Raw genomic sequence first — 24,598 nt, 5'->3', positions numbered from 1 at the left:
AAACAGTTGACAAATCAGCTTTAATTAGTACGGTCAAATATTGTATTGATGGTGGAAATCATGGACGGAGGACGATATTGCATGAAAGTGAGAACTGTTCAAGGATGTCTTCATCTTCAGTGTATTAAAATTAAACATATGCCTAACATAATAAACAAAAACAAACAATAAGCGGCATTTACTATTTTCCGATAAGGATACTTGGTATACAAATACTCTTGCTGTTGTCCTAAAATATGTTACTAGTTTAGAAGAAATTCCGTGTTTATGTTACACTATGCAATACTCGAATTGTTGGCAATAAACGTAATCTGTCTGCTTTTCATACTTAAGTGACGGAGACCGCCAATCTGCGGTACAAAATAATCATGACATATAAGACCACACTTTTTGGGGCTGAACATGTGTCAGTGGACTTAATTTCATTTAAATCTTCTAGGTCATTTAAACGTCTGCTTTTGCCATCAGTAAACGACAGAAACAATCTCGCTGAGGTTTTCATATTATAATGAAACCGAACAAAATGTACATTGGAGTAAATAAATGTTTCAAGCTTTTTCTTTAAATATATTCGTTTCATAACAAGGGCATTAAGGGACATAACTTATTGGTATCAAAATTTGTAGGCATACTGATTTATTTCCCTTGGATAATCTTGACTGTACTTCTCACTCTATTTCATCACTTTTATTTATAGCATTAAAGTACAGCTGGACCTCATTCTAGAAGAATACAATAATTTGAAAGCTTTATGGCCACTTTCTCAGTAATTCTCTTCCAGTAATGCAATTAAAAATGAAGGAATACAATGCATGTATTTGTCATTAGCTAAGTGTGCACGTGATTCCAAAACAACCTGTCATTCTGAAGTCAGTCATTTTCAGTTTGGTTTTCGCCTTCTATCCTTTCAGAAATTAGGTGTACAAGTACAATGGACAATGCTCTGGTAGTTTTGGTTTCTTCATACAATGCAAACTATATAGCTTAATAAACAGTCTCCACTTTCTCAGTTTATCATTCATGATACTTTGTTGAATCCTATTCTCCTAAATAAATAAAGTAACAAAATCGTTTTTTATCATTAATGTGTTGTAGTCATTTAAGTTTAAAAGATCATCGCTTCTGTAGAATATGATGATGTCCATAAGCTGAATTCTACCTAAATATTTCAACAGTGCACGGTTAGCATCACACTGTGTCTTCTTCTCAAATGACACAAATAACCTTTATGGTACAACCAGCATATATTCCTTTAACTTCATGGTACAACCAGTATACCAGTATACCATTGGAAGTTATTTCTTTAGCTTCAATGGTACAACCGTTATATATTGCTTTAGCTTCATGGTACAACCAGTATATATGACTTTAACTTCATGTTACAGTCAGTATATATTGCTTTAACTTAATGCTACAACTAGTATATATTGCATAAGTTCATGGTACAACCAGTATACATTGCTTTAGCTACATGATAAAAGTAGTATATATTGCTTTAGCTTTTTGCTATTGATATCTGTAAAGTTTGTTCAGGTTAAATGATGCTCTAGGTGTATATCATACAAGGATGCTTTTGGACTGAAGCGTTTAATTCCTTGTGGTATGATTCCTAATTGTTATAAGATATGTATTGTTGATGATGATGATGACGATAATGACGTTATTATTATTATTATTATTATTGTTATTATTATTATTATTATTTGTTAACCAATTATTTTGTCATTTTAAAGAAACATCGATAACAAGTGCAATGAATATAGTGTTATCAGCCAATTGTGTTTCGTTGATATCGATTACGATTCAAAATTTAATAGCCAGTGAGAGGCTATTTTTAAACATTTTAGTTTTATTTGGAACTGTTGTACCTGACAAGTCTTAGCTGTGTCCGAATCAAACTCGTGTTTAATCTGTTGAACTTCATTTTAAATCTACTTTGTCATCACAGTGTACCTACTATTTACCAATAAGTAAATATGTCAGGGTTTTGCATTCCGTTCAAGTGATTTCACCATGCTGTTTGTAATAATAATAATAATAATGTGGACTTAGTACAACGTTTAATCATTATAATTTGTTTGCGTTTGACAATACTACACATTAAAACATACAACGACAAGATTACGAAAACAAACACAATTAAATTACAGAACAAAAGGAAGATGTTAGGTTTGCTTGGATGTCATGCATTAGCTGGGTCCTGTTTATCAAACGGAGGTTTCTCTTAGCAGCAAACAGAGATGGAGGATTATGGACAGATACGGTGTGATGGCATATGTCGCAGAGGTGATCTGATGTGAAGGCGGTTTAATATTATCACCAGGTCTATGAATAGTCCGAGTTTCCTTTGACCCTTGCCACCCCAAATTTGATATTTGGACACTGCCGATCGAAAAGTTGAAATTCGCCGACACTATTTGGTGTCGGCTAAGGGTAGCCGCTGGCCTAGAAAACTTTAACAACCTTTTCATTTTAAATACCTGCATTAAATCGATAGGACTATGATTTATTTTCTCGGAAATAACAAGTGTATCATTCGTTATATCTTTAATCTGCTGACAGACGAGATGCAACTATAGCGTTATGCAATTTGACCTAGAACTCGTCATTTGCATTCTGAGTCACATGACTACACAAATCTCGCAACCTACATGTCAATGACATCAGAGGTCCAATAGTCACGTGATGTCAACAATAAACCATTTCGAAAGTTGCACATAGAATTCGAAAATATTAATTAAAAGGCACGTAATACTTCTACATAATATTTATGTACAATTAATTCTCAACTGTTTATTCTGAGGACACCGACTAGAAAGGTATCGCAGCAAGGTGGAGAAAACCAGATTCATCAAGTACTAAACACGTGTCAGCAGCGTATTTTGTTGGTATCACGTGACTACCGCATTGCCCGGGGTTTTCTGCTTGTTCAATCTGTTTTTTTTTTTTTTTTGTTTTTTTCTTCCAAGCTGCTGAAACATTTACATTTCAGAATAAATATTTTTAGACGTTTATGTTATTTTATTTTTCTATAAATATTACGTGACTTTCATTTATATGTTCGATTTGTTTTCCTACAGCAACATTATAAATGGTTAAGTGTTGATATCACGTGACTATTTGAACTCGTTGACATTGAAAAGTCATTGACATGTGAGTCGCGAGATTGTGTAGTCATGTAACTCGGAATGCAAATGGTGAGTTCAAGGTCAAATTTCATCATCGGTATAGTTTCGGCAAGTCTGTCAGCGGATTGAGATATAACAAATGCTATACTCGCAATATCTGAGAAAATAAATCATATCCCTGTCAGTTTCATGCAGATATATCTCGATGAAAGGTCGTTAAAGTTAACTAAGCCGGTTAGTAAGCGGCTACCCTATGCTACACCAAGTGGTGTCGGCGAATTCCAGCTTTTCGATGGGCAATGGACTCTAACCCTACACTCCAATATAAATGTCCAAATATCAAAAATGGGGTGGCAAGGGTCAGAGGAAACTCGGACTAGTCTAAGAAGAATCCAGTCTAAAATGTGACCGTGTTTATTTGTGGGTTGGACAACTGATTCTTTGAATTTGAAAATGTTAATAGAATATAGGAGTTTTGATGTGTATTGAATTTTAGGAAAAAACAAAGTGAACATTGGTGCTGTCATAATACTGAATGGACCTTAAAACGTGCTTCTCATCACGGGCATATGAAGCTCACAGTGACCTAAATTTTACGATGCGGTGATTACGTTCAAGATTTTGCATTTAGCTCAGTTTCTCATTATATTAAAATTGTATAGTACTGTACTAATCACCGTCTGTAAAAAGTAGGTCACTGTAACCTTATTTTCCTGCTATTGCGATGTTTTGAAGATTTTGGGATTATGCCACTGTGGAACAAGCGATACACAACATTCCTCGGAATTCTTCCAGAGAATGTCTCTTTGGCGCAGGATATGAGCACCCCCACCCACCCCTATCCACACATTATGAGCAAAATAACAGACAAAATGGACAGAAAGAAAAAAAGATCACATGACTGAAGTCAAATCTTATTTTTTGTTGCTGACGCCTCAACTGTTTCGATGTGTACCGGTAATCATCTTTTTATGTGTTAGGATAACCCCATGCTAAATAATGGATAACAACCTCTGCATGATTTGTTAAGGATATATTAATACAATGGCTTAAAAGTCGCATTAGTCGTAATCTGTAAGAGATCATCTGCTCTTAAATATCACATCTCCATATTTAAAACAGACTATATGTGGCGAAATTTTTTTTTGCCTTATTAATCAGTAAGCGACGTAAAATTAAAAGACCTCTGCTTTTATTACATAATCACGTGTTAACCCCAAGAGATGTTAGATGTTGCTCTTTTTGTACACATTTTTTTATTTACATAATTCTTTCTGCCTTATTACTTAGTGTCACCTTTGCCTGCCCGCGATTGCGTAAGTCAGGAACAAAGGAATGGGTTAACGCCATGAGTATGTCGACCCTACAATGTCGTGGCGATTCGCGTTTGTACAAGAGACGCTCCGTTAGGTGTTAAAACTCAAATATTGACGTTGGAAGCTTTGTGCTAGAATAAAGGACCCTTGTTGCTGTTGTAAATCTCCCCGCGTTGACAGATGGCCTGAGGCTCGTCTGTTAATTTGGACCGACTGGGGTAGAATTGATATCCAATCAGAACTGAGAAAGGGTGGGGCCATCAATTCGAACCAGAATTTAACAGTCATTTGGGCTGGGAACGAATTAGTCATTGTGAAGCATCGTGCTGATAAGTTGTAGCAATAACTCCGGGAGCCACTCGTGATTTGGCGGGAAAACCTTGGTACATTCAAGGATAGAAAGCTTCGTAAAGGAAGCTTTTGGGGACAGTACTACCGGGTAGTCAAGTCCCGAGTCTCAGAGAGACAGGATAGAACAAGGCAGTAGGCCGAGAACAAGCCTAGTTGCTGGAGAGAGAGAGAGAGAGAGAGAGAGAGAGAGAGAGAGAGAGAGAGAGAGAGAGAAGGAGGAGGAGAAAAGGAGACAAAAGGGGAAGATGATAGGAAGAATCGAAGTACGGAGAACGTCGGAAGGAGGAAAGGAATTGGCGTAGTAAACACAGATGAGTAGAAACCAAGTACAGGGGAAAGCCATCTCACACTATAATCACGTGATGAAATAGGTTGTTACACGGTCGAGAGGAAGAAGATTGGTTGAGAAATTAATATCGTTTAATTTGTATTAAATTGTTATTCTTCTGAATTTCACCTTTATGTTCTTAATAATTTAATTGTCGGTATTGCTGACTGGAGGCTCGGAGCTTTACCTCTCTCTATCACTAATTTCACGTCCTACGAAACGAGCCAGGGTGGGAATTCCATAGTAATTCAAATAAATATTGGGAGCACCCCACCCCAACGCATCACAGTGGGTCAATAGAACTTCACACTTAGTTTTCGGACATTAGACAAGTTGTTATTTCATAATTTAGAGCATAACGTTGATATGGACATATATAGAAACGTTGTATTAGCATTTAAAAAAGTAAAGCTTGTCTCGTTTGTAAACAGTTTAGTCTGAGCTGGTGGGTCAGCTTAACAAGCAGACGACATATATTTTAAAAGAGACGAGAAAAAAAAACACAATAAGCTTTTGCTGTTATCAGCGAGAAACCAATTATTTAATGATCGATTTCATGCAGATAAGGTTTGATACAAGGTCTCATAAATTTTCTGATCTGTGAGGAAGATGACTATTCTGCCGCCAGCGGTGTTTTGGGCAGATTCCGCGTTTTTATTAAGGGATGCATCTGATCTTTGATCCAGGGCCTTATTACTAAGGCATTGTCCGCAGTTTCCGGACCTCCCTATCACTGGAAAAAGAAACAACATATATACAAACGTACAGTCATTTGTCACTTAAAATTTGACCATAATTTTATTCTTGCGGACGTTTATTGGGTATAATGCACGCTTTGAGTCAATAGACTCACTGACTTTTGCTTTGGTTCCCTTTCGAGGAAAGTCAGGTCCTTTTTGAAATTGTTGCCTTCCCCCAACATTTGGCCTGATCAGGCCCTTCAGATCCATAACATAACTGCTCAGAGAAAACTCGGAATATTTATTGGCAAGGTAATTTATATGTAGCAGAAAATTAAGTTGTCACCCTTCCAGGTTGTAACGGTAATTCCAATGGAAGGCACATACAGAAGAAATAGAGCGAATGGGGAAAGAGTATGATGAGGAGGAGGAAGAGGAGAGCGAAAAGGAAGCAGAGAAAAATAAGGAAAAGGACAGATATTGTCAGTCAGAAATATTGTAATTATAAGTGGTAATATTGTGACATAATTATAATTAATCTGATCGTCGTTTCGGCATTGAAAGCACCATAAATGTTTCCGTGAGAAATTGTTGTATATGAAATAACAATAGTCGAGGTTACTTCGCTATGAAGGTTGTCATCTTCATCATCGTTATTATTATTATTATTATTATTATTAACCCTATTTACCCCCCAGCTTTGAACCCATTGTTATGCTAAGCTGAACTATCAAACAATACTTTTCTTCTGACAAGTTCATTGTGTGCAAAATCAATAGCCGTATCAAATCGCTTTCCTTGTCTTGTTAGTGCATGTTTGGAAATAGTCCATCTTGTGAGACGTTTACAGTTCGGACACACATCTATGAGAGAAATTATTATGGCTCAAGGTAACACTAAATCTGAAAAAAGCACTAGTTTGAGAAACTATCACTGATTTCGAGGCACGCATTTAAAGTATAAATATTCTGTATTTCAGGTTTGATATATTTATGATTTTAAATCTTATCGGGAACTTAAAAGTGTACATATTTTTATAAATATTTTTTTCCGCACTTCTCTTCTCTAGCTTGTCTTACTGTATTGTTTTTCATGTTTCTGAAGTTATGTTTGTCAACGAGTGCTCCCAACCAATCTGAAAACATCTGAAATTTTTTGGTCGTTAATTATGAACACTGCGGCACAGCTTTTAGGTCATCCAATTATTTAGACCAACAATTTGTTCTCCGCCTCATGTTTCAAATTTTCAATCCACCAGGAATGTCAGTGCAATAAATAAAAATTAAGAGAAGAACGACTTGGGGGCGTAAAAAATAAATAGTTTTCGCAGTGAACTTGTTTTTTTATATACAGAGGTTTACATTTATATACGTAACGTAGATGTATTAATTTATATTCTCCTATCGGGTATACTGCAAACCCATCTTTGACGTAATTACCAAAATTTTTGTCTGCAACCATTTCAGCATATGCTACTGTGTATGTTGCGATAAAACGCATATACTAATTATCACTGGTGGGACACACACACACACACACACACTTTTTGTAGTTCTCTTCTGTATATTTTGTGAACCTCTTATTCCCCACTCTCCTGAAATCCCCCCCCCCAACTCACTAAAAAATCTAACTTTCTTTCCCGAATAATAAACAGTAGATGTTTTGATATCCCCTGAAAATAACGAAATAAATATGCAGTTTAAGTTTATGGGTAAGTATTCTTCCGTGTTCAGTTCATTTAAAAATTAACAAACACAAAACGAAGAGAAATAAGTATTTATTTCCTAAATAATTCATGAAACTAGTCATATATAAGAGAAACTGTAAAAAGAAGTGTTTTATGAAGCTTATGACTTGCATGTGCTCGGATTCTTTTGTAAATTGTGAATTGTTGGTCAAGCTTATTATGTTTTGATTAGGTAAATGAAGTACACTACCATATTTAAATCCACCAATATACAAGTAGGTACTTTGCTTGATTGCATTTGTTCTTTGTAAATAAACCATTAGTTCCACGAAAAGAAAACAAACACATACAAGCAGCACCATAAAATCAAACAGCTAACAATAAAACACGTTTCATTGAGATCAATGGAAGGAACGATAACGTACTTTTTCTCGAACATCTGTTCTTTCCCTTCTCTTAGACGACTGTTACTTATCTTTTTAGGAACTGACACGGCAATTATTTTAGTTAAATCACATTCGCTGATTCACGATCAACGAAAACTAAAAATTTAGGTACAATTTAAGGTGAAATTATGTGAATGGTTTACATCTGATTCTTAGTTGGCAGTTAGGATGGTCTTTCTGCAATGTAATAAAATGTAATAAAAAAATGTAATAAAAAAATGTAGTAAATTCCATCGATTCTCATACTACACTTTATAAATTGTCATAATTTTGCTATGCATTTACACGGTGTGCTTTACCTTATACCTAAGTCAGTGTAAAAGGTACACTATGATCTTTCTTTTATTGTATTGCAATCAGTGTATGCGTTATCTATTATCAGACCGTTATACGGATCGATGGTAGCAAACATGAGCCATTTGCCTGTGTCATAGTTGGAACCATGAATCGGTGGACCCTCAACCAATCAGATGGCACCGATTATACGACATCGGCACAAGCTCGACAGCGGGCGGTTTCTTTTGAACAGGTGTCAAAATTAGAGGGTTCAGAAGATTACCCGAGACCTAAGAGCCCCTTTCAGCGCCCCCGATCTGCATCAAAGCTCAGCTCATTAATCAGTGTACTTAAGGAGAGAAGCCCTGACTCACAAGGTGGAAGGTCCCGACCCACGGGGTCGAGGGAGTCGCTCGCCAAAGTGTTAGATTTCGACAGCTGTGATAGTGGCATCTGGACTGCGAAATCATCATTGAGAGGGTCTTGTCAGGACGTAAGTATCGTCGACTAATGTTTTGCATGTGCAGCATGACTGTATATTGCTGTCTTTAGTCACAGCGGAACTTCAAGGTATTTTTGGTTATCGCCTTAACTAGACCGTAGCGTTAGACAAGGTTAGTGCAGCGTCCTAAAGTGCAAGACGTAGAACCAGACATGTATACTCCGACGCTGTATTATCGCAGGTTGCAGAGTAACTATGGAAGGTGTACATGCCTGACATCAATTTCAAGAAACACCTATTTCACAAATATATCCATAACTTTAAATAGTAAACCATAATAGATGAAAAAGTCACACCTTAGCCTTAAGTTAAGAAATGTGCCAGGGGCCAATTTACGAAACTGGACCCTGCCACCTTAAGAATTAGGCTAAAAATGGTTTATGTCAAAAGTTGTGTACATATCACATAAAAAAAGTACTGCATTATTTACATTGTGAGTTATGACTGCATTTCTTGAAAGATTTCAGATTGTTTGCAACCTACAGTGCTTTTGGACTTTGTTTTCCACCATAGCATGATGACAGAATCAAAATTCCTTTACAATGTTTGATAAATGTCAAATAGATTTGGAAGTTATAAATTTTAAGAGGGGATGACACAAATACTGTGTTAGTTGTCAGTGACAGAAGTGAAAAGTTTCAGTAAACTCTTTTAGCAAACTTAAAGAAATCACACATTTAAGTAAATAATGTGCTTTAGATGTACTTTTAGACTGATATAAAACAAGCAGTTCCTAACCGTTCATTATCATTCTGGAGACGTTAATAGCAGCAATAATGTTGTATAGGTGTGTGTTTGGGGGGTGGGTTAATCACAACAACAGTATAGCTTATCTGGAGAGATCAAAGGTTAATTAATTAACATTAGACCATGCTGGAATATTGATATACTGATGTGTGGGACCATGATAAACTTACAAAGTGACATATCAAATAAATTCATTGATACGTAGCCACTGAAATTGACCACACAATTATACAGTTACTCGACAATTTAACAGAAATTTCTTCTCAGACACCAATTCATTTGCAACTGACTTTAATGATTTCTGGAGTTTACAAAATCATAGTAAATAATAAGATACGGTTTAGAACAAATATTTACAGTGGAAAATTCAGTTCAAGATAAAAAGCATTTCACCAGCTTGGATTTAATAAGCATGTGGCGGAAGCTAAATCTGTCCGTCAAAGTCACTTTCTTGTGCACTTAGTAAACAGTTCTCACATTGAGGTACAAAACACAGTTACCTCCCTCTCCAAAGAGCATTACATACAACACTAAATGATGTATGGAAAAAGGAAGGAGATATAATGAAGACAATGCATAAAAATTATTTAAATATACACAAAGAAACAGAAAAGTATCATAGATGTGGCTGGCTGCACCATAAACAAATTATCAGTTTTCGCTGAAGGCGGCATGGGCCAGTTTTTATGCATGCAATCAGTGACCTAGTATAAAAAAAATCGTAAAAAATAAAATACACAAGTGAGGTCAAAAAGGTCCATATTGTTAGATACCTATATTAAAACAAAGCATAAGAATATTATCCACTTGACCAGAGAGGTCAATGGCAGTTCATAGCAGAAGTTTATGCACCCCAACCCCAAATTTCTACCTGAAATTTTCATGTGTGAAGGTCATTTTTGACACCATGCTCACAGTACAAACACAAGCCCTCCCCTAGATGACAATTCTGCAAACCGGTGTGTACTAAACAGGCTGATGCAGCTGAAAATGTCATCCAAGCCGTTTTTGAGATATTCTACTTGCCCCAAACTGAAGTGTTTGCTGTTATGAGAGACTAGCTCTTCTTCCAAGCCGACTATTAGTATTTCACTATCAACATACTGCAGAGTAACTATGGAAGGTGTACATGCCTGACATCAATTTCAAGAACAACACAAGCCCAAAACACCTAGTTCACAAATATATCCATATCTTTAAATAGTAAACAATAATAGCTGAAAAAGTCACACCATAGCCTTAAGTTAAGAAATTTGCCAGGAACCAATTTACGATAGGATGCAAATATCTTATAGCATAATTTCCTCTAAAATATCAATAATTTGTTTGAAGTATACAATGAAAAAGAATGAACATCACCTTTTTTGTAAAGTGCATGCAGTTACATTGATTGTCATATACAAAACTTCATTCTAACTTGCTATACCTGCATTGGCATTGATTTGATGAAATATATTCAGTGTATCGTCTGATGTTTGATGATTATAGGTCATATACTGATGGCGACATACATGTTCTCACAAGGTTAAGCATGCAATTTCATTCGATGGTAGCCAATATGAATCAAACTTGACAAAATTAATAATAATTGTTTTAATTTGTAATGTTGTTATTCATGGATTTCCACTTTAATTACATTTGTGTGTCTGATTTGATCATTGGCTCCTTACCTTTTTTGTGCAAATATTCTGCTAGCACAAGTTCCTTCTGAAGTTGTAATTTATGTTTATTATAATACCTGTGTGCTACCATACACACGTTATGCAAATACCATGATAATATAGAGTTGCTCACCCTTGGTATGTTAATCTGGGTCAGCCGTCATATGCCATTTATTTACATTTACACGCTTTGTTTGACAAAGATTTTGTACAGGAATAGAAAGAGGGGAAGTCATGTAAACTTGACAAATTATAAGCAAGCAGTAATAGCAAAACAGTTGTAATATGTACTGATATGAACTGCGATGATACAGTGTTCCGGGCTGATTGGGGTTGACCCTAGTCGTACTTTGTAAGATCTCGACCCCGATACTTATATTTCTGGTGTCTTATCAGGGTTGGTACCTAACATTGTAGGACTTTGGTTGCCCCCCCCCCCCCCCCCCCCGTGCATTTCTAGGTGGACATAAGTTCTGTGTAACTAGTCTATTGTTTCGTTTTGATAGGACCCCTCTGTACTGTTTTTAAAAAAGATGATCACACACATGTTTGACTTGATTGTAGTCTTTTGTCACACTTGGATTTCATTGTTTGGTATATGTTGTTAATAATATTGAGGCTGATGACCAGGATAAGGATTCTGTGCTTTATATATTTTTAGCAGTTTTATCCTAGAAACATGGGCCAGACAATTATTCTGGAATTTTATTTCAATTGGAATCTACTGTACAATAACTGCTCACAGGGTCAACATCTTACATGGTTAGACTACCCTCATCCGCCGGTTCTGATATCCAATACCACCACTGTAAATAATATAATCCCAGAAACATTCCTGATAAATAACTAAAATCCTGGTCGCCATTGTTCGTCAGGACTTTGCCAAAAATAAACTTTTTATCTTTGCCCTAATAAATTTGCTGTCATCACTAAAAGTTACTCGTGGCTAATGGTTTTAAACTGTTATGTTTTCTTTAAACCATGAAATATGCAATTAATGATTCTATGGGAAATTGTTCTTTGTTTAGGTTACATCTTTTGTGTCTGAAACTCTTTGATGTAAAGTTGATGGTCTTAACAACTGAGAGACTTATTTTTAAAAGCTATTGTCAGATCCTGCAAGCATTGTCAACAATAGTAACAAATTGCATTGAACAAGATAAAAGGTCACAAACACCACATCTGCTCATGATTTCATGGTCTCCCAGATTATTTCTCATTTTCAGACTAAAAAATTTCCTTAGTTGCAGCTGTAAAGGATGCATTTAGGAAAGAATAATTTTTAGTTTTGTGATAAAAGTTGACAATACATGCACTGTAGAGCATGAAAAGGTACTAGACCAACAAGTTGTTCTTTGCCTCTTTTTCATTTTTATATGATGTGATTGGTGGCACCATCAGTCATATCAGATAAATATATAAAGGAACAAGATAATAACTTGCCAGTCTTAAAAAGGCATTCTTTAAAAAAATATTTTGCATCTTTAGGTTTTCAGTCTTTAAAATTATATTAAGTATAAGAAGTGAAAGTTCTAACTTAAAGTTACTTTTCAGCTGCTCAGTTGCGAGTTGGCTGTGCTGATACTCTACAGTTTCGTAATTTGCATAGGGTTCAAATTTGAAAGAAAATGAGTTTCCCCAGGTTTCCTCACAAGTTATAAATTTGGCTATTGAATAAAGACCTTTTATGTCTTAGGTATTGTTCAAAGAAACTTGAATTCCCTTTATTTTGGTGTATGATTGATGGGTGTAATATGGGCTATAGAGTATACATCATGGCCTTACTTCAGATGTGCACCTCTCAAAAAACTGCTAGCTCCACTTCGTCATTTTCACTTCCTGGACTGCAGAGGTAAATTGTAAAATAAAAATAACTTTTTTTACATTTGATATATTTGGTAATTCATTCATTGCACTTTTAAAAGTTGGTATTATCTAGTCTGACAAAATTAATTTTTGCCATTTTAATAACTACTAAAGGTAGCGTACCTTAGACTAAATCAGGCTGACTGTTTAGTACAAGGGGGCAGTCATTTTAGTTAGCTGTGTGCTTAGATCATGTACAGTTTCCACAAGTACAATATCCAAAGAAATTTCAGCCACAGTACATGAAAGTAAGATAGAGGTATACCAACATTCTCTCCATTTTGCGGGGCCCCGAGTGGCCGAGTGGTCTAAAGCGCTCGCTGTTCCGGATCACTGCCATCTCATCTGTGTCTGCGTGGGTTCGAGTCCAAAGCTCGGCTAGCGTGGGTACGTGGGAAAGCCTGCCAGTAGCTTCTTGTGGGTCGGTGGTTCTTCCCATGGTTTTCCAGGGTTCTTCCTCCACCAGTTATACTGGCCGCCATGTATAGCCTATCCTGTGCTGAAAAATGGCGTTAAACCCTAGAACAAAAAAAAAACCTCTCCATTTTGCATTTTACAAATGTAAACAACTTCACCTTACATCCACCACACTCTCAGAAGTTCATAATATTTGCAGAGTGCCTCCTAAGTGCAAATTTATTGATCATATCATTACCATGTTCCAGTTGAGACTAATTACAGGAATCACTGTATGCCAGGTCAGGCTGGTTACAGACATTGTATTTGAACTAATTACATACATACTTGTATTCTGTGTGAGACTATTTATAGACCTTGCCCAATTTAAACTGAAATTAATTACCTACTTTATTGCATTCCAGAGAGACTTGCCATTGAATTTCTGTATTGTAGGTGAATCTAATCACATATATCTTATTTTTGATGAGATGGAATAGTTGTTACCTTATTCCAGTGTGGCAAGTGTGATTAATTAGATACATAAAACTGTATTTGAGGTGAGACTAATTACAGATATGGCTGTAAGCCAGGTGAGATTAATTACAGAATGACCCTATACTAGATGAGACAAAATTACAGCCATTACAGTATTCTCTGTGAAACCAACAGATGTTGTGTAACTTGTGTTCATTGTGAGACTAGTTATAGATATTACTGTTTTTTTTAAAATTATAGATGAGTCTAATTAAAGACCTACCTGTATTCCAGGTGGTACTACATAGATTAAATACATACCTGTATTCCAGGTGGTACTACATAGATTAAAGACATACCTGTATTCCAGGTGGTACTACATAGATGCTCCCACTGGCATATGGTTCGTGCAAAATCTGTACTATTTTGAGCACTAAGAAAGCATTAATGTGCAAGATAACTCGCAAATTCATTTCAGATCGTGCATATGAAAATGTACTCTGTGCAGTATACAATTTTATCCAGCCATTCACCCTTAAAATGCATGTCGTGATATAAGTCAAGCTGGTAAAAATATTGTAGCACTTGTTGCAATTTGGATTTTTTGTAACTATTTACACATCAGGTTTCTTTTGCTTGACATGAATGGTTGTTAAACTTAATTTGATTGGCACAGTGGGCCCCATAACAAGCATTCTGTATAGTTTGAACCGTGTATAAACGATGTTTTACAAATACGCGCTTATCATTGGGCTTATTATCTAGAAGACCCACAATGGCTGATTCCCAGCATGGTTCATCTTTAGCTGTTGATTTTCTTTGGCAAATACTGGCTGATCGTTGTGATGAATGCAATTTATTTTTGAAGTTAGAAGTATATCAGATTATTGGAGCTGTGAAATGGTCAATGGAGATACATATACTAGTGAGTGATTTTGAACCTGAAAATGCATTAAATGTGAGTCCGATGTACATGCTGGATGAACAAAAACAGATGGCAAGAGAGTCAACCCCTCATTTCAGTGGTATTTTGAAATTAGGTGTAGAAAAGGAAGACAAACAAGCCAAATAAAAATACAGACAATTTAAAAGTAGAGTGCACTTTTTGTTTCTTTTCTTGTGACAATTTAGCACTGCAACTGATCATTTGCTACAAAAAAATATAACCCTATTATAAAGGTTACAATAAATCTAATAAATGAGAATCTAAAAATGAAAATAAGATGTAAAGATAATTATTTGATCAAAATGCCTCTATTTTGAACAAGTCAGAACTAAGACATTAATGGACTTAAAATCCTAATGTAGCATTATGGAAACATACAACTGGCATAGTAGTCCAGAGTGCTAATTCAAGAATGTTAAACCTTGGTAAAGCTTATGTTAGTGAAAAATCATATTTTGGAGCAAAAGTATCCAAAAGACAGTACCTATGAGCTGTGGAAAATTGTACACAACATCCCTAAAGAACAGTTTCCTTAGACTTGTTCCATTTGGCTCAGCTAGTTACGTATGTCGGATGGCAGACTCTCAGTACCGAACAATATTCATATACAGATTAACCTCAGAAACAGATTAATGCTTATACAATTAGAAGCAACATCTTTTAAAGATTTTGATTCCAAAAGGGGTCTTACAGAGTGGAGAAGAAAGAAAGAGAGATGGATATTGAAGTGTTATGTAAATAATGGAACTATAGCTGTTTCCTTTCCCACGGGGGCGGGGATGCCCCCTTTTTGATAAAATCCCGAGAGAATCATTGTTACTACATTAGAGACATTTATATAGTCAAGTTGATATTAATAACAGGCAATACAGACATTACTGTATTCCAGGGGAGACTAATTACAAAGATTACTGTATTCTGAGATAATACGACTTTGGGTCTTAAAATGTATAAAGGAAAGAAGTGAAATCAGCAAATAAGTAAAACCAAGAAGTTATTTATTTCTCTACAATACAAAGTGAAAATTGAAGAGACACTGACAGTTTGTGAATTAAATCCCAATTAATCCTAAATATCTTATCACAAATACTGTTGCGGTACTATGTGGTTTGAGCATCGACCTTCTTCTCCACTCTGTAAGGTCACAGGTTTAAACCTCAGCTGAGTCATACCAAAGACTTATAAAAATGGTACGTGTACTAGCGGTTGCCTCTCCTGACATCAGCATTGAGAGGTTAGTGTTAGGACTGGTTGGCCTGGACATGTCAGGATAATGTGAATTGGTGGGACATCATGCTTCATGTTTGCCGAATGATTTCCAGTGTTAGACATCACTATAAACGGCCACGATGCAGACATCATAGTGATCTACAATTTGTTAAAGCTAAGTTAAAAATCAAAGAAAATATAGAAAACTCTGAATGAATTCCAGTAGTCTTGAATGTTCTGATATACCACAATGATGCAGTCCAGAATATCTTTGAATGGGTTCACAATAATCCAGAATAGTTAGTCTAATAGATAAATATCATTTTGAAATTCCAATGAATATTTAAATATATTATTCCTCTTAAATTATATCTGAACACAGCTGCAAACTCGATCTGATCATTAATTATATACAGGATAATTATATATAGTTTTTTAGTGAGCATAATTTGTTAGGATTTCACATGTTCCCCTACATCACCACCAGATCAGGTGTATGAGGCATTTCCTTAAATGATTTTCCACCCTGATCTTTACATATGTTTGCTTAGACACATGCACACACACACACACACACACACACATTGTACAAAAAGAACCATTTGTGCAAACCCCAAGGTGTTAACATTGCATGTTTGTTTGATGTGAAAGTAAAGTAAAACTAACAAATTAAATGAAAAGATGGCAAATGGGCCTACACTTTCTTAAGCTCATCACTTCTATTATTCACATTGGTTACATATTTTTCCTGCCTTTGTATGATACAACAAAATGTTTATAATAAGTGAGATTTGGAAAATTTGATGCATATAAAATATTTTTTAAGCAAAATTAGGAAGCTTATAAGATCATCAAAGTTTTTATTTCCTTAAAGACATCTTCTTTGTGTAATTTTAAAGTTTGGATCATAAGATTGGATTCATTACACAAATTACTAAAAATGCTCAGTAACTAAACAGTCATAGAATTAGTGCTCAATTTGTTCTGTTCCCTCCTTACAGAAGGTGCATTTATCATTATCACTTAATTGAATCTTTTTCAAAAACTGATTTGTGGCAATATTTATGTAGAAATCAAGAAGCCAACCAGTTTTGTCTTTTGTACAAATCATATCATAGCGGCTATTAGCCAAAAGAAAATTGCTGCACCATTCTTGTACCCCAATTGCACATTGTAGATGCCTGTAGCAAGTTTTATATTGACCATTTGGCTTTTGTATCTTGGTTCTTATCAGATCTTTATAAATAAATTTATTCTTTAGCTCTTACCCCAAGAAGTTTTGTCAAGCATTTCATGGAAACTATTTCCACTTTCAAAAAAAACTTTTTCTTTATCCACTTCACTGTTATTTTTGACATAAGGGCAAAGTACTGTATCAAATTATTAGTATATGTTGTTTGTTTTATTTCATCAAAACTTAATAGAGATCTTTGTGCATCAAAAAAGTGTAGAATAAGTACAGCACCATTTGTTCTCCACCTGATGTACGAATTAAAGAGCCACTCCAGTGGCCTAGTGGTTAGAACATCCGCCTTGGATACGGGACGTCATGGGTTCGATCCCCAGCCTAGTCATGCCAAAGACTTACAAAAATGGTACTAACAGCTGCCTTGCTTGGCACTCGGCATTAAGAGGTTAGTGTTAGCACTGGTCGGTCTGCAGCATGATGCACCAGTGCTAGACATCACTTTAAACTGCCACACTGCAGACATCGTAGCGATATGGCTGAAAAATTGTTAAGGCTACATTAAAAATCCAAGTCACACAACAAGTTAAAGTTGTCTGTTGGTACTAAATTAAGAATATCTTGAGACACGTTTTCCAGAATAGTTGATAGTTCATTTTTCCATTGTAATAAAGAATAAATAACATCACACAAAAAGATATTTTTCATTGATTTAGAGATTCCTTTTTAATTTGGTTTTCCTAATTTTAATAATTGTATACCTCCAGAGTTTCCAAAAATTTGTTCAGAAACCAATTTTTGCCTCAAACCATCTTCGTTCATGAGCATGTAATCCAGGAATGTTTTAAAACATAACTGAGGCAAGTGAATTATATTTAATCTCCCATCCTTAATGGAAGCTATAAGAATACAGTGTACCTTGTTTTACCCTCTAGGTTTTACCACCCCCCAAAAAATTGAATAATACTTCATTTCATTTTCTTTATAAGGTGGAGGACTTGGTAGAGCAGCAAAAAGATTATTTTTGGGGGGCAAAATCAAGGATTTTATAGAAGTAATTTTTCCAATAATGAACAAATTTCATTTGCTCCACTAATTAAGCAGTTTCTTTACTTCCTTCAGCTTTGTTGAATTTTTAGGTACTCATTGCGTATAGTTATTATTTCGTGGATAAATTTGTATGAAGATACATTTTCTCATACATTTTATTGTCTGGCTTGCACTTGGGGTAAGGAAGAACGCTGTTTTGGGGTCAAAAGGTTAGATGTTTCGGTCATTAAAAGAAGAGAAATAGTTTTCACACAATAACCTTAATTGTGTGTCAGTCATGAATAGCTTTCATTTGGGTATAGAAGTCTTCAGATGTTGGGGTCAAAGGTCAAAGTGTCTGTGACTGTAATAAAGGACTGGTTTTATTCAAGACCACATACCTTAAGCAAAGGTCAAGGTCATCAGACTTGTTGATCTATAATCTCAGGAGTCTGCCATATACTTCTAGTCCTGACACATAGGACAGTTAAAAATGGGCAGGCATATAATGTAACATTCACCAGCATTTCACAAGTGATGGTCTTTAAGAGATATGTGATGGCTGATCTGGGTTGATGCTTTCGACAGTGAGGCATTAACTTTCAGATACATTTTTTACCGCTCCGGTGGCCTAGTGGTTAGAGCATCCACCTTGGATGCGGGAGGTCATGGGTTCGATCCCCGGCCGAGTCATACCAGAGACTTACAAAAATGGTACTAACAGCTGCCTTGCTTGGCATTCAGCATTAAGAGGTTAGTGTTAGGACTGGTCTGCCTGGTGTCAGGATAAAGTGACTGGGTGGGACATCATGCTACATGTCTGTGGCATGATGCTTCAGTGCTAGACATCACTATAAACTGCCACATTGCAGACATTGTAGCAATATGACTGAAAAATTGTTAAAGCTACGTTAAAAATCAAAATCACATCACACATCACACACTTTGGATATATTACATTCGCTTCATTAAATATGTACCTCTGCCAGCCCCAAAAGGTGGGGTATAAATTGGTGCGTCATCAACAAAAAGGTCAAGGTCATTTTCGGAGTCTCTGTTCTCATGACAGCAAGGCCTGATTTTATATCATAGCATCACCGAGCATATTGCACTGTGACCATGGCTAATTTTGATGGTATAGAAACACTGCAACATTCAGGTCATACAAATTTGTTCTTTTATTTTATCTTTTTTTGGTACAAAGCTTTCTACATGTTATTTTTTTTTGTTTTTACAAAATATATTGAATTCATTTGTGAAGTTCTGTACACCTGATTCATGTTTTATACCATAATGTAGAACTCATGTACTCAGTAGAAGTAGGTTATTGTAACCTAAGGTTTGTAGTTATTGCATGTTGCCTGAAAATGCTGCATTTACTAATCTGTAACCTTGCGAGAAATAGTTCCTTGTATGGATCACTGGTCATGTGAAGCAGTTTACCTCAACATATGGCTTAGGTTTTTATTATACACTTAGATTTTTGTAATTTAAAGTTTTGTATAACTGGTATCTGGTAGATTTCCATTTGCTTTCAATTGCAATTCAGTTCACAGGACCAAGCCAATTCATGACATTAGATCCCCTATACAATGAACATTCAGGATAATATCTATTGTCCATTACAGTGATCAATGTGTAGTAAGGAAATCTTTGCCTTTTTCATATGTTGACTCTCTGAAGTTAACATTGTTTGTGTCCAGGTTTTGGTGTATAACACTGATAAACTTACTTTCAATTCTGATTGATTAGATTCAGTGTGCAGACCCAGCTATTGGCATTCAGAGGCGTTTGAATGCAAATCATTCTCTAATAGTCTCCAGGGCACAGGCAAAATTTATGCTGTACATACCCAAATTTGTGTCAACTTCTTCTGCTGCCATAAGACCTTCTAGAATTCTCATATTCTTTGCATGATGGACTACTCAGTTGGACGTTCTGTACTGGTGGGTGGGTGAGAGCAGTTGTTTTAGCATATTTTGGGATAAGTATTAATGTACAAAAATTTAAGTGTGACGTGATGGAAATAACATTACACCTCATTCAGTTCAGTTTGACGTAATTTGAATTCATTTCCTCATTTAGTAAAATCTGATAAAAATCTTTTGTGTCATATTCTCCTGAAAGGAGAATTCACTCCATATGTCTGTAAAGAATCAGCTAATTAGGCCTAAATCTGGCAAAGTTTGTCATTAATGATGTGCAGCTTCAAATTATTTGACCAAAGAAATAAAACCATTGGCATTAATGGTATATTTTCATTTACATGTTGTGCTAAAGGTTTGCATGAATCATGTGTATTCCCATTACAATGCATAATTAAAAATACATTATGCTGTTAGTGTTTCCTGGCCAAATCTGTACTATAAGTGTACACTATGTGTGAGAAACTGGAAAGGTCAATTTGCTATACATTTGTGTGACATTAACCTTCCAATTATTAAATTCTTTCCTTTCTTTTATGACTATTGTGTACATGTATAGAATATTATATGACTCTGAAGACCTCGTTGTACCCTGGCTAATATTTGGCTAAGAGTAGAGTTGTATCCTGGCTAATATTTGGCTAAAAGTAGAGTTGTATCCTGGCTAATATTTGGCTAAAAGTAGTTGTACCCTGGCTAATATTTGGCTAAAAGTAAAGAGTTGTACCCTGGCTAATATTTGACTAAAAGTAGAGTTGTACCCTCTGGAAATAAAGTTTTATCATTATTACTAGTATTATTATTATTTGGACAAATGAGATTTTTTCCTCATGTATCCCTATGGCATAATAAACTCATTCGTTCTGCTAACATGAAGATAAAGCCAATAACTGTACATTCTTTGTATACACTGATTTTACATTGGTGGAAAACAAGCATTTTTACAATTTCATCCATAATTGATTGTAACAATATCATGGCAGAATTGTTGGTTTTCTTTTATTAGTGAACTGAAACATATAAATTAGGGTCCAAGTTCATTATACCATGATTCTTTTCCATATTCTGCATCTGGAGCAAGTGGAAAATGGCATCCTTTAGTTTTGTACATCATTTGGTATTTCATGCTTACATAAAATGATGGGCAAGTTCCTAATACTTTTTTTGCCCCACCATAATGTGGTATGGGCAGATCATGTTAGTGTCCCAATTTCACATGCACATCAATCTTTAACATTAATTTTTTTGTTTAGAAACAGATCCTTAGGCTTTGAGGTGTTGCATTCATGTTCCATGAACACTTCTATTTGTAACCATGTATTTGCTGCAGGGTACTTTCATTTGGGAAGCTAGGGTAAATTCTCAGCTATCCAGATATAAAAACCCTATTTGGTACATGCAGGTTGGATTGTGAACTCCATAGATCAGGTGTGTGTACCAACTGACTTATGACAACTGAAAGAATGTCCATCTAGGATTCAGAAGTTTACATATGCCATGGGAGGATAATCTTGTTGTATAGATATGGTGTTAAAGTGCTTCATTTGTCAATAGATAAAAAGCCATTGTCTTTTGTGAGGATATTTAACCATGAGCATGGAGATATTCAAATATTCAGATGCTTTGAAGTTGGCTTTTGGTGTAAGTAAATTTATCCTGCATTTTTCTTATCCACCAATTTTCGGTTGTTTTATTATTGTTGAGGATTTATATAGTCATCAATTTTCGGTTTACCTTCCCATAGGAAATCTTCCATATGGACTGGATAAGGAATCCATACATACATTTAGATAAAAATAATGGATATGAATTAAACAGGATTTTAATAACCAAGGTGATATTTAAGTGTGCATGAAAAAAACATACAGATGTTGCAGTTATATGACATCCAAGGCAAGAGATATGGAAGTTAATAATAATAATAATAATAATAATAATAAAGACTTTATTTAGAGGAGATAACTCGGTTAGTTACAGAACCTTGAGGCCTTCTATCTGTTATGCATAATATATACAGTATATACAACATGATGTGAAGAATCTGGCTTGACACTAAATAATTAAGTAATTTTAAAATTCAAAGTATCTAGCCTGGAACATACGCTCAGGCATCTGTGAACACATAAACATATATAAAAAATAAAATATTTGCATTGAAAAATTCAGCTGTGAAAATACTGTAAAATTGCAGAAAAGCAAAAAGAAAAATCCATATTTAAATAAGAGAGAATAAAATTTTGACACTGACACCTGAAACTTTATAATTGAAAATGATTTTGAGCATTAAAATGGCCTTTAACTAAAATGCATTTAATTAAATTGATATGTAAATGAGTATAACATAATATTGATTATAAAGTTTTTAAAAAAGTTTGGTAATGTACATCTTTTTACTGCATGGTTTATTTCCCTTAATTCTAGTTACTGTCTGATTGAAGCCATTATTTTAGGATGAATTTTATGGATTTCCTTTCTGTGTCTCAGAAAAGGAAAAAGAAACAAGGGATGCTGGCTGAGCAGTATATTGTCCAAGTAATATTTTTGTTGTTGTCAGAAAACCACAAATCCGTATGGTTAACAATTGTTTATTTATGAAATATGACTGAGTGGGTGGCAGAATCTCATCTACATGTATCAGCCATCCCCCACCATTGTGGTGATTGCAGCTGTGCTGGAGGTTAATCATACAAAGTTTGTGTGTATGTGATTTAAATTTTTAATGTAGCTTTGAAAAGTTTTCAGTCATGTTGCATTATAGCAATTTATAGTGATGTCTAGCAATGGGGCATCATGCAGCAGACAAGTAGCATCACATCCCACCTAGTCACATTATCCTGACACCAGGCCGACCAGTCCTAACACTAACCCCTTAATCCTGAGTGCCAAGCTAGGGAGCTGCTCATACCATTTTTGATAAGTCTTTGGTATGACTCGGCCAGGGTTTGAACCCATGACCTCCCATATCTCAGATGGACTCTCTTACCCCTTAGGCCACTGGAGCACTTGTAACAAAGCTTGAACATGCAATTGTGACCAGTGGTTGGCACAAAATTGATATGGTTACAAATTGGTTTGAGTACTTAATAAACATCCAAATTTACTACAACAGTTAAACAGGGAAATACTTTCAATGTATGTTAGAATTTACTGTGTGCTATATATACTTATAAGCAGAGTCCAGCTGTAAACTGCACAGACCCATATCTTGGTCTGTGCAGTTAGAAGCAATTAGTAAAACAAATAAAATAGCCCCTGATGATCTGAAATTGCATTATATGATGGCAAATCATCGTCTTTTTTAATTGAAATGGGACTTTACTTAGAAGTGAATATACATGGTAAACCAGTTTTAATTCTCATATGTGTTGGGGTAGTGGAACATTGCTGATTTAATTTTTTGTTATTATATAGAGATAGACCATATGCTGGTGTGCATTTTTCAGCCATGTGACCGACACTTCAGGTCTGTCCTTGGTTTTACAGATTTTCAATTTGATTTTTAGAAATGTGAAATTTTGTAGTGAACTGTAGATCATCACGTTATGGGTCAAAACTGTTCTACCATAATCCATGTTTTGTTTTTTTGTGTGTAAATTTTATTAAACAGAAGAAAGAAGAAGAAAAAAACAACATAAAAAATAGGCCACACTATGTTATTGTTAAGACTCAAAATCAGGGGTCTCAAACTCAAACCACCCCGCGGGCTACATGAGGGCATTTTGATGGCCAGAGGGCTACACCACCATGACACCTTGTGATGCCAATCATTTTGTGGGCCACAGGATATGACTTTACAGGCCACATTTGGCCTGCAGGCCATGTGTTTGAGACCCCTGCTCTATATTTTAGTATGGAAAACAGCTATGGCAGCTGTATTGATTTCAATGTTTTTGTGCCATTCGAATTTCATTGAAGTAAAACATCAGAACATCAGTTGGTAAGGTGTAGACATTAGCCACTAAGCTGTGTGTGGTATTATCTATTCCTGTAAACCACATGTAGTTTGAATTGATCAGACATTTTTATAATCTTATTTTCTTTCATTTTCAGTCAAGTGTGAAATCATGATTTTAAGTTCCTGGTGAATTTAGAACCCATATTGACCCAAGACAATAAATGCCATTGGAGATTAATACTCCCCTACATTGGGTTGATTAAAGAGTGAGTTTATGTTCACTCATGGTTGAGAATGGGTGCAGGAACAGGTTTGGGCTTATCTACAGGTCTGAATAAAACTATACCTAGCTAACTCTTCAGACAAATGAGGGCAATATAGACATGGACACAAAAAGAGTTTTGGTTTACTCAGAAATAGGTTAATGTGTTGAAAGCACCAAAAAAGTTAAAACAGACTGCAACTGTGTGATCATGATTTAAATTACATGTACTCATTAAGTGGTATCCGGGATGTTTATGTAGATAGAAATTTAGCAAATAAAAAG

The 24,598-nt window shown here is 35.3% G+C and overlaps 1 protein-coding gene across 20 annotated transcripts in view; it reads left to right on the top strand.

Annotated features, from left to right (window-relative positions):
* The first annotated feature begins 8,352 nt into the window (after positions 1-8,352).
* Positions 8,353-24,598, top strand: part of LOC149801452 (uncharacterized) — a 227,224-nt gene continuing 210,978 nt past the window's right edge. For 7 of the 20 annotated variants that reach the window (XM_089955590.1, XM_089955588.1, XM_089955602.1 and 4 more), the window contains exon 1: positions 8,354-8,705. In XM_089955590.1, coding sequence (XP_089811716.1) covers positions 8,379-8,705 — 327 coding nt within the window. In that variant the 5' untranslated portion in view covers positions 8,354-8,378. Of the gene's footprint in view, positions 8,706-21,673; positions 21,798-24,598 lie in introns of those variants that run through there. The other 13 variants (XM_089955585.1, XM_089955600.1, XM_089955607.1 and 10 more) reach the window with 7 other exon arrangements.

This window comes from Sinohyriopsis cumingii, chromosome 4 (genome assembly GCF_028554795.1).
Source record: "Sinohyriopsis cumingii isolate HCF-2022 chromosome 4, ASM2855479v2, whole genome shotgun sequence".
In the NCBI taxonomy this organism is placed as follows: domain Eukaryota; kingdom Metazoa; phylum Mollusca; class Bivalvia; order Unionida; family Unionidae; genus Sinohyriopsis; species Sinohyriopsis cumingii.
The sequence above is the reverse complement of the archived record's forward strand: the minus strand, read 5'-3'. Positions and strand labels throughout refer to the sequence as shown.